The 17411-nt window shown below is 36.9% G+C and overlaps 1 protein-coding gene across 1 annotated transcript in view; it reads left to right on the top strand.

Moving 5' to 3' along the window:
* The window catches only part of adam9a (ADAM metallopeptidase domain 9a), an 88536-nt gene that overhangs the window by 17186 nt on the left and 53939 nt on the right, over positions 1-17411 (top strand). The window contains 2 exon segments of the mRNA NM_001004678.1: positions 10580-10638; positions 15369-15447. Of these exon segments, the coding sequence (NP_001004678.1) occupies positions 10580-10638; positions 15369-15447 (138 nt within the window).

Here is a 17411-nt window from a genome sequence, read left to right as displayed (position 1 = left end):
AATGGGAGCCTTGAGCTTGTTTCTTTGCAACGAGATGGTCCCATCTGGGGGTAATGGCCGAAGGAAGATTGCCGGAAAGAGTGCGTGCACGTCTAGAACGTGTTGAAGTGAGATGTCTGCTTTAGCCGATCAGAACAGTCAGACGCATTCACGTCCGCACGGTTTATGAGAATAAATGCCTTTGAATATTTTTCCAGACACATTTAGCTGCTAGAAATTAGTCAAATAACGTTTATATGTTCATCTTAATGCCAACCGTGTAAATAATTATCAATAATATGCTTATAATAAGCCATTGTTTGTTTACCTTCAAGCTTTGTGTGTGCCCGTGAAACAGCCCTTGAATGCAAGCACACACACATATCATGTACAATTTGACATGCGAAAGTGTTTCTTTATATGTTTTCATCGAAGTTGTTCACAATACTGATCCATCCACAGAGTTTGTGATGTTGTGAAATGTTTACAAATACAAGCACAGCCGTTTAGAGCTCATTTCTGGTTAATGATGTCAGAATAACCGGTATTTTGGAAAGGATGTGTGAATGCCGTAACGTCCTCGCCTGTGTGAACAGCACTCTTTGAATTTACCGGTAAAGTCATTCTGGAAATTTTCCATATATTTACTGGTATCACTGTGTGAAAGGGGGGCTACTGACACCCGAAGTGTGTTGCTTGTGTCCAGTCTACTCCTTTGCCTTGTTTTGGTGGCTGTCACTGCAGAAAACCCCGCTTCACACAGATAGGATGTTGGAAATGGCAACAGGGTTTTCAGCACTGTGTTAGTGATCTCTGGGTGTTCTGCCATGACTTTAATCCAGAACACCGGCAGTGTTGTTGTCTCGAGCACTGTTTAAGGCAGCCGTCATTTGCGATCTCCTGCAGTTGGTCTTCTTCTTGCACGGACATGCTGGATTCAGCTGGTTTGTTGACATGGGTCACGTATCCATTCCTTGGCCGTTTGTGGGTCCTTTGAGGTTGGGAAGTAGCGCTCAAACTCCTTTAACAGCGAAGACTGATTGGTGCACCAGCTTGGTGAGTGAGGGCGCAGGCTCAGTCTCACACAAAATCCCAGCTAATGTTTGAAACATGTCCAAAATGCCTCTGTTCACGCGCCGTCCCCACAAATCCAGTTTGGCTTTAAATGCAGCTACTTTATCTGCAAACTTAAAGATAATTAATTCTTTTGCAGCTCGGTTCTGAGGTCCATGGCCCGGGGGTTGGGGACCACTGTGTTATAGCACCTAGTTTGATTAACGTCATCGTGTCACCGTGCTATCCACATTTCATGTAATTCCGGGTGTTTCATTCCTAAATTGTTGACTTTAACTGCAGTTTGGCACTTTCATTCAAGGACCTTTCATTCATGCCCCCCATAACAAACGAGATATTGGATGCGAGGAACTGCTGGAACAGTGTAGTTTTAGTGGAATTCGATATGGCACGCCGAATGGGAGAAAAAAAGAAACCTCTGCATTTTTCTGTAGATGCGGAGACTCAGTAGGTTCAGTGAATATCACCTAGCAGCCATGTTTGTTTAGACGGTAGTAGTTTGATTTAGGTGTTGTGGGAATTTAAATTTATATAGTCTAGTTCCAAATTAGCAATAATCAGTAAATAACTGAAAGGTTATATTGTTTGGTTTTTAGGGTGTGACAGACCTTAAAATTTCTTGGTTTCCTGAGCCCTGACTGTCTCCAAATTTATGTAATTTGTTAGTGTCCATTGTCTAACAAATAGTCTAGCCGGTCAACTGGTCGAACGGGTTCTGTCTCCAGAATACCATTTGCACACTCTATTTTCATGCTAAAATATATTGTGAATGGGTACTTATATGCTGGTGAGATCGGGGCTGGAAAGGCAATTTACCCTGCCGACAACAACACTTCATTGCATGCTTTGTTTTAGGGTGCTTTCATACCTGTGAATCGATTAATTTGTTCTGAAACAGGGATTACAATTGTTTTATTGTTGCTCTTTGCTCTTGGTGTGGTTCATTTTCACACAGCAACGGACCAAAAGATCTAAAACAAGTGACGTGTGAGTAAACTCTCCTCACATTGGTCAGCGTGTCAGGGTTTATTTTGCAGAGTCCCACTCAGCTGTCAGGGTAGGTGGTGGTTTGGTGGTGTTTGACAAGGTGCACGCAATGTGTTTGAAGAGTGAGGAGGGATGCGTTGGGGAGGGGTGAGAAGGGTGCGCGACATATTTGAGGAACAGGAGGGAGACGCATGATTTCCAGGAGATTATCACTCGTTTGTGGACATCCGGGAGTCGCTGTGCATTTGCAGGAGACTCCCGAAACTCCAGGAAGACTTGGGATGTCTGGAATGACCTCCCGCCCTACTCATAATTCTCTCTTCATATTGCCATATGCCTATTGCATATCCATAAAACACTGTGATATAACCTAAGAAACCCACCACATCCTGAATAACCCTCCACAACTTATTCTGTCACCATTATTTTTTACAGGAAAGCATAAATGCTTTTATTTGTTTGATTTGAATGACACACCAGCCACCCAAGCCATAGACTTTTCTCTCTGCTACCCTCAGGCAGACGGTTCCGCAGCATCCGGTCACGCACCAGCTGGCTGAAGGAAAGTTTTTTTCCCTCAGACTATCAGGCTGATGAACACTTAACACACCCCACACAGACAGACTCTTCCATACCCTCACTGCACACCATCAATATGTAGCATGCACTGCACTTTAACCAATCCATACTTGAAACAATACTGCCTACAACTATGTGGACACCTATTCATTGTACATATCGCTGTCCATCTTACATTGTCGTTGTATTTGTACTGTGTGTATTTTGTACTGTCTCTATTTTGCACTGTCGTTGTATTTTGTACTGTCTGGAGCCATTACCTAAGCTTTTCACTCATCATAGCACACGTGCTGCTGATGATGTGACAATAAAAGTGATTTGATTTGATTTGATTTGATTTGATTTGATTTGATTTTGATTTGATTTGATGAGAGGCGATCTCTCTGCCATCGGTACAAATTTAGGATTTATCCTTGGAAAAAAATTTATTAATCTGCAGGTCACGTGTGTTCTGAATCATGGGTTGTGGTCCGGATGAATCACAGATCACCCCTAATACAAATTCATTGTAAATGTAAAAATAAAGGCGAGTTATGCGTCACATGTGACATGCATTCAGCATCATACACACTATATGGTGATAATTCGCCTCCATTTGCGCGTTTGCAGTGACTTTGCGTGTAAATGACTCATGTGAATACTCAATTCTTCTTTTGGTGTGAACCCAGCATTAGAAATGTCTCTAACAACATGTATCTTGTTAGTCATTCCATATTTTGCCAGTTTGACTATAGAGAGTGATTACCTTTCAGCAACATTAGATGATTGCAGTAGTTGGTACAATGCAAATCCACTGAACTCAATGAACTCTTCCTGATATCCCTGACCATTAAAGTTTGTCCACTAGTCAGAATCAATACTATGAGGCATTTCTCATCCGTTAATGACGCCACAAACCAGAATTATTCATAAAGATATCATTGTCTTTAAACTGACAATTATATAAAATATCTAAGTAACCTTTGGTGCTAAAAAAATAGCATTGCAAATTCACAACAGTCCTGAGGGGGCAGTCTTTCCCAAATAAATTTAACCAGGTCGTCATCGACATTCGCTTTAAGATTTAAAGAGCTAGCATTGCACCAGACCCCTGTGAGTGGTTTTGTTTGAAAGTGTAGAATCTATATTTTATGCACATATGCATCACTTTGGTTTTTATTCTACTGTACAAAAAGTTATTTACACTTAAATACACAGTTATTTGGATACCCGAGCTAGGTATTTTACATTGGTTCATTTTCATATTTTTCATATGACACATGTACAAGTTATAGCTCAAATGAAAGCTCTTGCTGGTGCTCATACGGTTCTAGCATTCTTTTTACTGAATTATATTTACATATCAAGCAGTTGCCAAATGAGTTGCGGTGTGTCCATGGCGCAGAAGTAAATACAATACATTTATGATCACTAAGCAGCCCCAGATAGCACACACAGCTGTAATCTGTAATAAGCCCTTACATTTTGCTGTGCGCTTTAGGGCCATTTCTCCTCTGTCTTTGAGGTGATGTGCTTAAGTAACCTTTTTATATGTCTGATGTGGTCCAAACACAGTGAATTATGTTTGATCAAACAAAAGAATAGTGAAATATGCAATCAATGATCGATCCCTGTGGCTTGTATAGCACCTCTCATCATTTGGAATACTATAACTTTTGCATAGATTATGTTAGAGACATTTTTCTTTTTTCCTATGATTACAGACATGTGCAGGAACCACCAAAATTTATTACACAGAACCACACAGAACCTAAATGGTACACTTTCAAATTTGAGTTTATCTGTGTTATGAAAACCTAAAATAAGAGCAGCTCCTCTTATTTTAGGTGTTCATTGTAACACAGGCAACATATACAGTTATTTTAAACACTTTCAATTGTGTTTTATGCAAATTCAAAGGGTTTTCTTTAAAATGATACAAAATTTTTGCATCTACACATCTGCATGTGGATTTGGGAAGCTTTTAGATTTGGGTTGGCAAAATCCGGATTGGGAAATCCCAAAATAACAGCAGAGTTTAACTGGTTAATTGCCAAATTTTGATTCTGATTTATGAAAACCTTTTATTTACATTTAGTCACACACCGCTAAACTGATATAAATCCGATCTTCAAATCACAAATACAATCTCTGTGTACCTAATATTATAGATTTAATAATATAGATCCTAATAATATAGATTTCTAAATTATATTTAGCAACTATTTCTTATTCTGCCTCATTGATCTTAAAAGAGTTCCTTCTGACATTCTTTCCAGTTTAAATGATGTCAGTTCCAACTAACTTTACATCTGACTCTTCCATAACTGTAGGAGATAACATCAACAGATGGTTCCAAATTTTCATGAAATGTCAAACAGATCACACTTACGTTGCACTGCCACTGTAAACCTCTTGAGGAGAAGACAGGAGACATATGTATTAGAGTCTTCATCTTCTTTATCAATTATGGCTCCGGAGTAAGAATCCCACTGGGATTCAGGGACACTTTGACCTCTGATCATTTGAGAAAAGGATCTCGACTCCACTTCTATGGAGAGAACAGTTCCGTAGTTCTGTTATTCCATCTTGCCAGCAATGCCACAAATGTTTGAACACACTCTTCATGCCGGATAAATAAGATCTCACCGCAGACGCCGGATCCTGTCAGAAAATGTCTGTTTCTCGTGGTATCCAGACATGAGCAAGAAAATACATGAACCAGTACAAGATGGAATTAACAGTCTCCTATCAATATAGGACTCAACTGTGAAAGCCCGAGAAGATCTGAAGCAAAAGACGAAGTAATAATGATAAAGGAAGAGCAGCGTTTATTGAATAATCTTAGTTCTGCCTGTTTCACTGCTGCATAACTGCCTATGTTTTATCTGAACAGGACAAAACCAACAAGTGATAATATAACACAAGCAACAGCAATGGAAAATTACTGCTTCACAACATATTACAGACCTTCAAATGGAGACATTCTCTTATCTCTTACTCATGTAATCAAGTTTCCTTTGTCCTTATTGTTATGATATTTGTGGATTCAAAGGAAATAATAAGCACTTATTTTAGTAAAATAGTATTACAAATAATCAAATGGGTAATAATCAAATCACTGACTAATAAACGATACTATTAAATGATATAGTGATAATTATACAAATAAATAATGCTTTCAAATGATTATATGATCAAATAAAATAATTAAATGAAGAATAATAAAATGACAAAACAAGCTTGCGCTCTTGAAGGAACACACACTTGCTCAGGTGTGCTACAAGGATTCTCAGATCACTTGTTAGATGCATGTTGCGATAATGTTGCAATAATGACATACATGTTCATGATTAATAACCATGGTCATGCCTGCATCATTGAGCTTTTTATGTCAACTGGACTTATACCAGGGCTGTTACGATGTTAGCAGTAGAATAACATCAATGCAAGGGCAGCATCATGCAGATGAAGTATGAATGCAACAGCAGCTTTGGTGCCAAATTCCCAGTCAGTCAGACAGCCTAGTTGGATGCCACCATCTGCAGTGTAAAACAAGGCCAACATCGGTTTCAGTTCATTTTTATTCAAAATGCACAACAAAACATGTGATGCAAGTATTGGAGATTCAGGATATAACATGCATGGGTGCCCATTTGTTCTTGTTGTGCTGTGAATGTATGCAGTAGCAGTGTACATAAACCTACAGGATCAATCATTTGTGCAGTTTCCAGCTTTTTGTTGCTTTTTTATTTTTCACTTGTGCACTTGTTACAAAGACTGAATAGGTTATCGTTCTAGTTGAACACTAATTCATATAGGGTGTTAAGGGCAAGTGCATCAAATCATACCAAACCGCATCAAATCATACTAAACTACATCGAATCGAGTCATACCAAACCGCATCGGATCGAGTCATACCAAACCACTTCGAATCATACCAAACCGAATCAAGTCCTATCAAACCACATCGAATCGAGTCATATCAAACCGCATCATATCGAGTCATATCAAACCCTATTAAATCGGGTCATACCAAACCGCATCGGATCGAGTCATACCAAACCGCATCGAATCGAGTCATACCAAACTGCATCGATTCGAGTCATATCAAACCACATTGAGTCATACCAAACTGCATTGAGTCATACCAAACCGCATCGGATCGAGTCAAATTAAACCGCATCGAATCAAGTCTTATTCAACCGCATTGAATCGAGTCATATCAAACCGCATCAAATCAAGTCATACCAAACCCTATCGAATCTGGTCATACCAAACCGCATGGATTTGATTTATACCAAATCGCACCGAATCGAGTCATACCAAACCGCATCAAGTCATACCAAACTGCATCGAGTCATACCAAACCGCATCGAATTGATTTATACCAAACTGCATCTAATCGAGTCATACCAAACCGCATCGTATCATACCAAACCGCATCAAGTCGTACCAAACAGCATCGATTCTTACCAAACCGAATCGAGTCATACCAAAACACATCAAGTCATACCAAACTGCACCATTTCATTGCTAATTGGCACATTATTACTGTGACACCTGCTCAGAATCCCTTGCAGCCCAAGAATGATTTGATTTATTCACTTTTCTAACATGTTACTCAAAAATGCACTACGTTTTGTGTAGTATTTTAGCACCACAGGGTTATTTTAGTACATATACAATTCAAAAAATAAATCGTCTTTGTTGGATGTAATAAGATGCAAGCACCAACAAAATGCTTGTTTTTGTAAATCAAAAGAAGTTTATTTTTCCTACTCTCACCTATGGTCATGAGCTTTGGGTCATGACCAAAAGCACAAGATCTCGGATACAAGTGGCTGAAATTAGTTTCCTCTGAAGGGTGGCAGGGCGCATTCTTATGGATGGGGTGTGAAGCTCTGACACTCGGGAACAGTTCGGAGTAGAGTTGCTGCTACTCCACATCGAGAGAAGTCAGCTGAGGTGACTTGGGCATTTGTTTCGGATGCCTTCTGGACACCTACCTAGGGAGGTGTTCCAGGCATGTCCCACCAGGAGGAGGCCGCAGGGTAGACCCAGGACACGCTGGAGGGCCTACGTCTCTTGGCTGGCCTGGGAACACCTAGGGATCCCCCGGGAGGAGCTGGAGGAAGTGTCTGGGGAAAGGGAAGTCTGGGGTTCTCTCCTAATGCCGAGTTCAGACTGCATGATTTTCAAACTAGTCGTGTCACAGATGTGTTCACACTGCATGACTATCTGGGCTAGCGTTTCGTCGCTGCTTTGTTTACACTGCAAGATGGTTCGGCGACATGGACATTCACATTGCATGACTTTACTATAGGGAGAATAGGCGACAACTTCGTCCAAACTACGTCTCACAGCCAAAAACATGTAGTATATCTTTTGTTATTAACTACATAATGAAAAAGAAGACTTTAATGGGGTAGAAAATGTACATGTTTGCTCACCTGGGTTTAAAGGGAATTAGCCATTTCTCCTCAACGTTGATAATAAACTAATTTCTTTCTGTATGAAACGTCAAACAGACACGGTTGCTCCTGTGTCCTGTCAAACCTCCACTAGTTTTTCCTCCATTTCGTGGGTCCAAATAAACCAAAAAAGAGCGCTTTTAACTTCTCCCCCAGCCTCCCGCTGGCCTGCAGCAGGTACATACACACACACACACGCACACACAAGTGAAAGCTGCTCTCTCATTGGCTGTAGGTGATGGCTGATGTTATTTTCAGTCAAAACTCAATTCACACGGCATGATTTGAATCGCCGACAGCTCCAGATATTTAGCACGCCAAATATCTCACAGGCATCGGCGATGCATCGGCGATTTTCTCAGATCGCGTCTTTGATCGTTCATACTGTGTGATTGTCACTCACGTGCACGAGCAGCGATTTGCCTGTGATTTCAGGCATTTGTCGGCGATTTATCAAAACCTGTCGGCGAGCCAAAATCGGGGCTAAAATCACGCAGTCTGAACTAGGCATAAGACTGCTCCCCCTGCGACCCGGCCCCAGAAAAGCAGCAGAAAATGAATGAATGAATGAATAAAAAGTAGTTTTATGTTTTCAGCTGCACAAAAAGTTCTGTATCTTGTCAAGCTAATAAAATATTTATTAAGGTGTTTGCATGCAGAATTCAAAGATCTTTAAAAAATGTTTCCAATCCCATAGTTATGAATATGATTTCCATATGGTTTGACATGAAAAAATATTTAAGTGCCTGCTATCCCTTATCTTGTATCAGTCCAAATTGGGGCAATAAAAAATTTAAACCAGGTACATTAGATGCAGGATTCAAGATATGGGCATAGAAGGGAATTAGAAAAATAGGAAATTGTTAGTAAATACAATATTCCTGCAAAAACATTTAAGTATTTACAAACAAGAGATTTTATCATCGAAACACAAAATAATTCTCTAGATATGCCATCATTGTCTATTTTAGAAAAAGTAATAATAAAAGACTTAGCGAAGGTTAAATTTCTGCATTATACAATATGCTGGTGTCAGGATCAGAGGAATCGTCAAATTGTAAATTGGAAGCTTGGAGATTAGATCTTGAGGAGGATATTTCAACAGAGGACTGGATGAAGACATGCGAGGATGCTCAATCACTAACAATGAACGCTCGTCTGAAACTGTTACAATATAAATGGTTGATGAAGATTTACATAACTTCAGTTTTATTGCATAAATGTAATGAAAATATTCCAGATACTTGCTTGAGATGTAGGGAACCTAAAGGAACGTTGTCTCACTGTATATGGGAATGTAAGGAGTACAGAACTTTTGGAAAGGTGTGAAAGAAGTTATAGAAAATATTCTTGAGGTTAATATACCAATGTCTTCTTTAATTTTTTTATTTCAATTATATCCCAAGGAGATCAAGTTTAAAAAGACGGAGCATATATTTCTGAATATATGTATTCTACAAGCGAAACGGCTTATTTCTTTAAATTGGAAAAGTATATGTGCACTAACTATAGGCTGTTGGCTGAAAGAGATGGTAACAAACATGACAATGGAAAAAATAACTTATTTGATAAATAATAGATACATAACTTTTGATAAAGTTTGGCGACCTTTTACGCTGTTTTTAAAAGGTGGTGGATTTGGAAATGTTTTACTAGAAGATTAATAACTGGTGATTTTGTATTCTGAAGTAAAATACTGAGAAGCCTTTTGTTTTGTTTGTTTGTTAATTTGTTTGTTTGTTGGTTTGTGTTAAAACTGACACATGGAAATGTATATGTACATGTTAAAATATAATAAAAAGGAATTGGAAAAAAAAGGTGTTTGCATGATTGTGGTTTCAGTTGAAAAAGAGTAAACACCATTTTAAAGGTCCGCGAAAGGGGTGTAAATACAGTCTTTATTTAAACTTTTCCAAACTTTCCATCAGTTTTAGCAGCATTTTTACTTACTAGAAAGGTGTCCTCTAGTTGTTAGGCAATGGGTGTGTTTTATATTTTTTGTTTATAAGCCAGTACATTCAAGTTAAGTTGCATTATTTGTCAGTTATAAATGTTCAGTTTGTAAGGATCATCATCATACATGCTGTGAAGTGTTATGTAAGAGCTTTTCAATTTTCAGATTTGAGTTAATCTGCAACATTATTCAAGTGTTGCTGCAGATTTACTACAAAAGACACAGTAAGGAGACAGTGAAATCCCTTGTTCAATCCACTGTTTTGTTTTTGTCTCTTTCTGGCCGGATGTGTTTTGAAGGATTTAACAAGGAGGTCATTGGTTTATAAGGGGTGTGGTGCACTACATTCTGGGAAATACAGACTGAAAGAAGGTGTACTATTTGGTTGGTTGTTTTCTCGCTTAAACTAAAATTAGTCAGCGTCAGTGGAAAAACAACATAAATTGTAGCCTGGCTGTTTTCTGGCCTTTTTATAGCATCTCTGCTGCTTGATTTCTTTACCTGTGAAAGACTGGTGAACTGACAGCTTTTTTTTTTCTTCTTTTTTTCTAAGGTGTCATACATAATCCAGGCTCAAGGAAAAGAGCATGTTGTCATCCTAGAGAGAAATGAGTGAGTATTTTCCTTGCTCCTGCTGCTTCCTAGCCAACATTCTTGAATGCTAAAACTACATTTATACACTTCCTGAAAATATTAATGTTTGATCTGTATCAAACAATGCATGTAATTGTACAGTGAGAATTGATAAATTACATACTTTGGTAAAGACAGTGGTTCTCACCCAACAGTGTTTCTCACACTAACAGTACATGAAAAGCCTTCAATCATTTGAAGTCCTTGAAATCTCCTTGGGTCTGATTTATACATTTAAAATCCTAAAACTCAATGTACACCAGAATACATTTGAATTGATTTATTAATGATAACTGCTCATATAATGACTTAAAGGGGTTTACTGAGCACAACGTTTGCATGGGAAGTGGCGTACATATGTTTCTACCCCAGTTTTGTGTGTATGCCATGTTTATTAATGAGGAAAAACCCCAGGAATTTTAACCCTCTCAGGCTTAAATAAATTTTTAGAAGCAGGAAAAATCTGATATTTGGGGAAAATTATCATATGGGGTAGTACAATAGAATCCTGACTTTTTTTTTTTAGAGAGACCTTCACATGAAAGGCGTTCTTGGATGTTGCAGATTTGCAACATTGGCTCAGTGTGGTAATTAGACACTGACGACTGAATATGATATAAACAATAACTTTTTATACACAACTTTTCAAACAATGTAACAAATTGCTTCCCAGTGGCAGAACAACAACAAAAAAAATATGGGATCCAAATCCAATATCTCAAATCCTTATTAAGTAGGTCATGTTTCCAAGTCACTTTGTCATGTGGTACTCCAAGAAACTTTTTTTTTTTTTTTTTTTTTTTTTTTTTTTGTCATCTGGTGAGCAAGTGGGGAAACTGTTTGTTGCTAATGGACAACCAAGTCCTGCAGTGGTACGTTTGAGTAAAAAAAACTCATAAAATACGTATCTGGAGTAATAAGGTAGTTAGTTTTTAACTGTTGCAAATCAGCAACGCCTGCCTTTAAAGGGTTAATGTGTCTAATGTATCAGGATATATACACACTATATTGCCAAAAGTTTTGGCACACACCTCCCAATCCACATAGATATTTACATATTCGAATCACTTCCATGGCCACAAGTGTATTAAATCAAGCCCCTTGGCAAATATATACACTTAAAGCCATAGAAGAAATAGATTTTGTATATTTTTCCCCAATTTCTGTTTAACGGAAAGAAGTATTTTTCAACACATTTCTAACGTGATCGTTTTAATAACTAAGGCCCTATCATACACCCGGCACAATAAGGCATGGCAAGACTGTATTGTGCAATTTGTTGCTATTTTCACATCAGCGCCACTCTAATTTTCATGTTTTGTGTCGCTGTTTAAATAGTAAATCCATATTGGAGAATTATTGCTGAATAAACATTACTTACTAGAGCTGTGAACCTACACTGGTCTCACGGTTCGGTTGCGATTATCCTGCCATCAATTCGTCTCAATTTGATATCTTGGTGCATTGACGATGCTTTCCATACACAGTTTTATATTTTCTTCACAGCAGAATTCTTGTATTAAAATGTATGAATATATTTATATACTATTTGTAATGCAATTTTGTTATTTAATACAAACAGTCAGATATATAAACGGTACCTTTAAACAACACGAGCTTTTATAGCAATTAATATAAACAAATATAAATGTAGTTGCAAATATTTTGGTCGTTGGTTCTGACGTGTTTGTTGCTTGAACGGGTCAATAAAAAAGTGAAATGTCCATACCTTTGCAAATAAAGTTGGATATTCCAATCCATTTATTGTCCATTTTGTCAAGATTAAAAAGGGAAACATCAAAACAAATATAAACCCGTTCTCACAACCATGACGATCAAAACGTTTGTTTGACCTTCTTCTACGCCCCCCAACTTGTCGTGAGGAGAGCATAAATACCATATGCACCCTCTAGTGGTGCAAAAGAAAATTGCAACCCATAAATGGCTCCAACAATAAATATCCCGCTCGCTTTCTGATCCTTGTAAAAATATTTATTTGTTTTACAATTATTGGTTTCGTTTTATTTTACATTAAAACGTAACAATAAAATAAAGATGTTAATTCTGTTCATTCTTTTTTTTTTCATAAAAAACACTACAAAGAGTACCAATAAGAGAACTGTGAAGTACTGAACCGATAATTGGTGTCGATAAAAGTAGTAATACCGTTAAAACCTTAATGATACCCATCACTAGTTGGTTATGAACCCATCAAAAAAACTTTTATATCTGCCTGTTGGTTTGGCATGCCTTTGACAGTGCATCACTGTGCGTTTTTGCATTTTTATGTGACCCATCTATGTGTACAAGTTCAGTACAGAGAACAGCACACCTTGTGCTGCAAAATCCATATGTGTTTTTTTAAAGCCACTTCATCCATACACATAAATGTTATGCAATTTGTTAAAACACATTTACAAGTGCAGCAGACTAGCAGTCTGCCTTGCCTTACCAGTGGGCCAAATTAAACGTTTCAGTTGGCAAACAATAAAAAGAAAAGTACAACAGTTAAAATAATTCAGGTAAACCACTTTACATGGTATGAGGGGGTAAATATACATTATATAGATATAAAAAAACTCTTCACTTTTTCCACATTTTATGTTACAGCCTTATTCCAAAATTAATTAAATTCATTTCAAATTCATTCAAATCTACACACAATACCCCATAACGACAATGTGAAAAAATATTATTTGAAATTGTTGCAAATTTATTAAAATAAAAAAAAAAAAAACTGAAAAATCACATCTACTTAAGTATTCACAGCCTTTAGCTCTAAATAGAGCTCAGGTACATTCTGTTTCCACTGATCATTCTTGAGATGTTACACCTGTCTATATAAGGTCCCAGGGTTGACAGTGCATGTCAAAGCACAAAACAAGCACGAACTCTTTGGAGTGAATGCCAGGCGTTACGTTTGGAGAAAACCAGACATCGTTCATCACCAGGCTAATACAATCCCTACAGTGAAGCATGGTGGTGGCAGCGTCATGCTGTGGGGATGTTTTTTAACAGCAGGACCTGGAAGGCTAGTCAGGATTGAGGGAAAGATGAATGCAGCAATGTACAGAGACATCCTGAATGAAAACCTGCTTCAGAGTGCTCTTGACCTCAGACTGGGGTAATGGTTCATCTTTCAGCAGGACAATGACCCAAAGCACACTGCCAAAATATCAGTGTGCTTTTCAACAACTCGGTGAATGTCCTTGAGTGGCCCATCCAGAACCAGACCTAAATTCTTTTGAACATCTCTGATGAGCTCTGAAAATGGCTGTACACCGTCGCTTCCCATCCAACCTGATAGAGCTTGAGAGGTACAGTAAAGAGGAAGGAGCAAAAATTCCCAAAGACAGGTGTGCCAAGCTTGTGGCATCATATTCATACAGACTTGAGGCTGTAATTGCTGCCAAAGGTGCATCAACAAAGTATTGAGCAAATGCTGTGAATTCTTTTGTACATGTGATTTTTCTGATTTTTTTTTTTTTAATAAATTTGCAACAATTAAAAAAACAAATTTTTTTACATTGTCATTTTGGGTTATTGTGTTTAGAATTTTCGAGAAAATATAAATGAATTTAATCCATTCTGGAATAAGGCTGTAAAAGTAAAATGTGAAGTGAAGCGCCATTAATACTTTCCGGATGCACTGTATAACTAATTTTGAATAACAATGAAATTGAATTCACAACATTTGTTATTTAGTGTAAAATGTCTGGTAGTTTGATTGCAGTGTACAGTGCCTATAGAAAGTCTTCATGCACTGTGAAAATGTATACCTTTATCCACATCACACCATGTTTTCAAAAGACTCCTGAATTTTTTTTTTTTTTAGAAAGGCACAGGTTAGGAAAAGGCTACAAAAACAAATCAAAGTCTGGAATAGTTATTTGTAATGTGATTTGACTTCAGGCTGTATGAATCATTATTATGACGATTCCTAGCAACATGCAGCATCTTTGACAGATTGCCAGTTTTACTGATGTATAATGTGATTTGATGGATATAAATCTCTGTAAATGACAAAACATAGATTGTGTTGCGTTCACTCAACACATCCTGACTTGTTATAATAGTTAGACCAGGGGTCACCAACATGAGCTGCCCGCGGGCCTGTTCTAAAAATAGCTCACCATAACATATGAGTAAGCTGAATCTAATATTTTTATAGGTATTATTTTTAAATCACTCTTGCATTGGTGTAAATTTTAAAATTACTTTATGTTAGTTTTTAAAAAAACCTTTAAAAATAATTTCAGACAAATGAAGTGTTGCATATTGATATTTATCTACCTTGTTAAATCATTGTTGACAACTACTGTGTGAAATCATTAACATGATCAATGTCTTCACAGAGATGAATATTATTAATTATTAATAACAACATATAATTAAAAGTAAAATACAAAAAATCTGTTATTTAATAACTGGTAGCCCTTCACACTAATCGGTACCCAAGAAGTAGCTCTCAGTTTCCAAAAGGTTGGTGACCCCTGAGTTAGACTTTACAATTTAGACTTAACACTGAGTTCAAAAAGGTCAACCCAAACACCAAGCATTTCAAATTTTTGTTAACAAAATACATTTCAGACTGTAAGTAGGTGCACTACTATTCAATATAAGCTGACTGTGTGTGTTTGATGCGAGACTGTTATATTTCTGCAACAACGAATGCTCACATAGTTTTATGTTTGTTTGTTTTTTCCTAGATTGCTACTTCCAGAAGACTTCACTGTGTACTCTTATGCCAAAGATGGCTCGCTGGTCACGGAGAAATTAAATACGACTGTAAGTCTGAAAATGAATGATCTTTTTAGCCCACAAAGAACTTGCTTTTTAATACAAGTATCCAACAGTATCAGTTGTCTAGATTTACCTATATCTGTACGTCTTTCAGATGTGCACTGCAAAAAAAGTCTTCTTACATAGATTTGTTTTCTTGTTTCTAGTCCAAATATCTACAAATCCTTAAATCAAGAAGCATTTTCTAGACAAGCAAAACATATAATCTTGTTTTAAGAAATAATATGCCAAAATGAAGTGAGTTTTTCCTCAAATCAAGCAAAATAATCTGCCAGTGGGGTAAGCAAAATAATATTGTTTTTCGATTTGTGATAAGATTATTTTGCTTACCCCATTGGCAGATTATTTAGCTTGATTTAAGGAAAAACACTTCATTTTGACATATTATTTCATAAAACAAGACAATATGTTTTGTTTGTCTAGTAAATGCTTTTTGATATAAGAACTTTTAGATATTTGGACTAGAAACAAGACAAAAAGTCTAAGTAATAAAAGCATTTTTTGCTGTGTGTCTGTTTCTAAATAGATTAACATTTTATAAACAGAGACGAGGGAGCTAAACCACACATAATATTGTAAACTACACAAACATTTTTAAACTTGATGATGTTATCCCAAACTAAACTGTTTTTATCAAACATTTTAAGTGTTTGTTTGTATAATAGTTCCAGAGGATTTTAAAACTCTAGATTTTGTGTTAGTCTGACTTATCATACAATAATTCTTTTGAGAGACAATCATTTAATTAAATATAATAATAATAATAATAATTCCTTAATTTTATATAGCGCATTTCTGGACAGGCTTTGCACATTGGGGGGAATCCCCCATATATCTCCAAATAAATTTTTGCAGTCTTATTTGATTAAGAATTTCCAGTAAATCTAAAATTAATTATATTAAATTTGACCTATATCAATTTATATTGGACAAACAAAAAATAAATCTATGGGGGCTTTCACACCTAGACTTTTGTTTCGGAACCTGTCTTGTTTGACCAGTTAGCGCGGTTCGTTTGGCGTATGTGAATCCACCAACCGCGCTCTGATCCACGCCAAAACAATCGCTCTGAGATCGCTTGAATGAGGTAATCTCAGCTCAATTAAAACAAACTCTGAAGTGGATTGATTGTAGTGAGAAAGCAAATGCATTTGGTTGTCCAGTGTAATTGTGATGTCCATGACAAATAAATAAAAAAATAAAAATACTGACAGCTGAGCGGGACTAAACCATGAAATAAACCATGAAACTGACCAATGTGAGGAGAGTTTACTCGCACGTGGCTTGTTTAAGCTCTTTTGGTCCGTTTAGAAACTTTGCCGTGTGAAAGCGAAACGCACCAAGAACAAAGAGGAACAATGTAACTATTTTAATCCCTGTTTTGGAACAACTGAATCGATTCACAGGTGTGAAAGCACCCTTCGAATTTTGGTATTTCCCATTGATTTAAAAAAGAAGGTGATTTTTTTTTTTAACCACTTCGTTGTATCTGGTACTTTTTTTCTGTGTTCAGTCGGCAAACTTAACCAAAAAAAAAATTGCTCAGATTAAGAAAACTTTAAATATATACAGTAGTGGAAATAAGTATTGAACACGTCAGCATTTTCTTCAGAAAACATATTTCTAAAGGTGCTGTTGACATGAAATTTTCCCAGAATGTTGGTAGCAACCAAAGAAATCCATACGACTTCATTTGTAAACTAATTATTTTTCATTGCATATGTGTAATAAAATTAAATGACGCAGGAAAAATATTGAATACATGAAGAAAGGAAAGTGTAGAAAGGCAGTGAAAGCTCAGACAGCTCAGTGAAAATATCTCAGAAAAAAATCTAACCTGAGCAATGCATCTTACTTCATTCTTCATATAAAAGGTATCTTTAACCTGCCATCACCAAAAAAGCCTTTTATATGAAGTATTAAAGCCATTTCAGTAATCCGGTTCTTTC

Source organism: Danio rerio, chromosome 8, assembly GCF_049306965.1.
Source record: "Danio rerio strain Tuebingen ecotype United States chromosome 8, GRCz12tu, whole genome shotgun sequence".
In the NCBI taxonomy this organism is placed as follows: Eukaryota; Metazoa; Chordata; class Actinopteri; order Cypriniformes; family Danionidae; genus Danio; species Danio rerio.
This window is presented reverse-complemented; position numbering and strand designations above follow the sequence as displayed.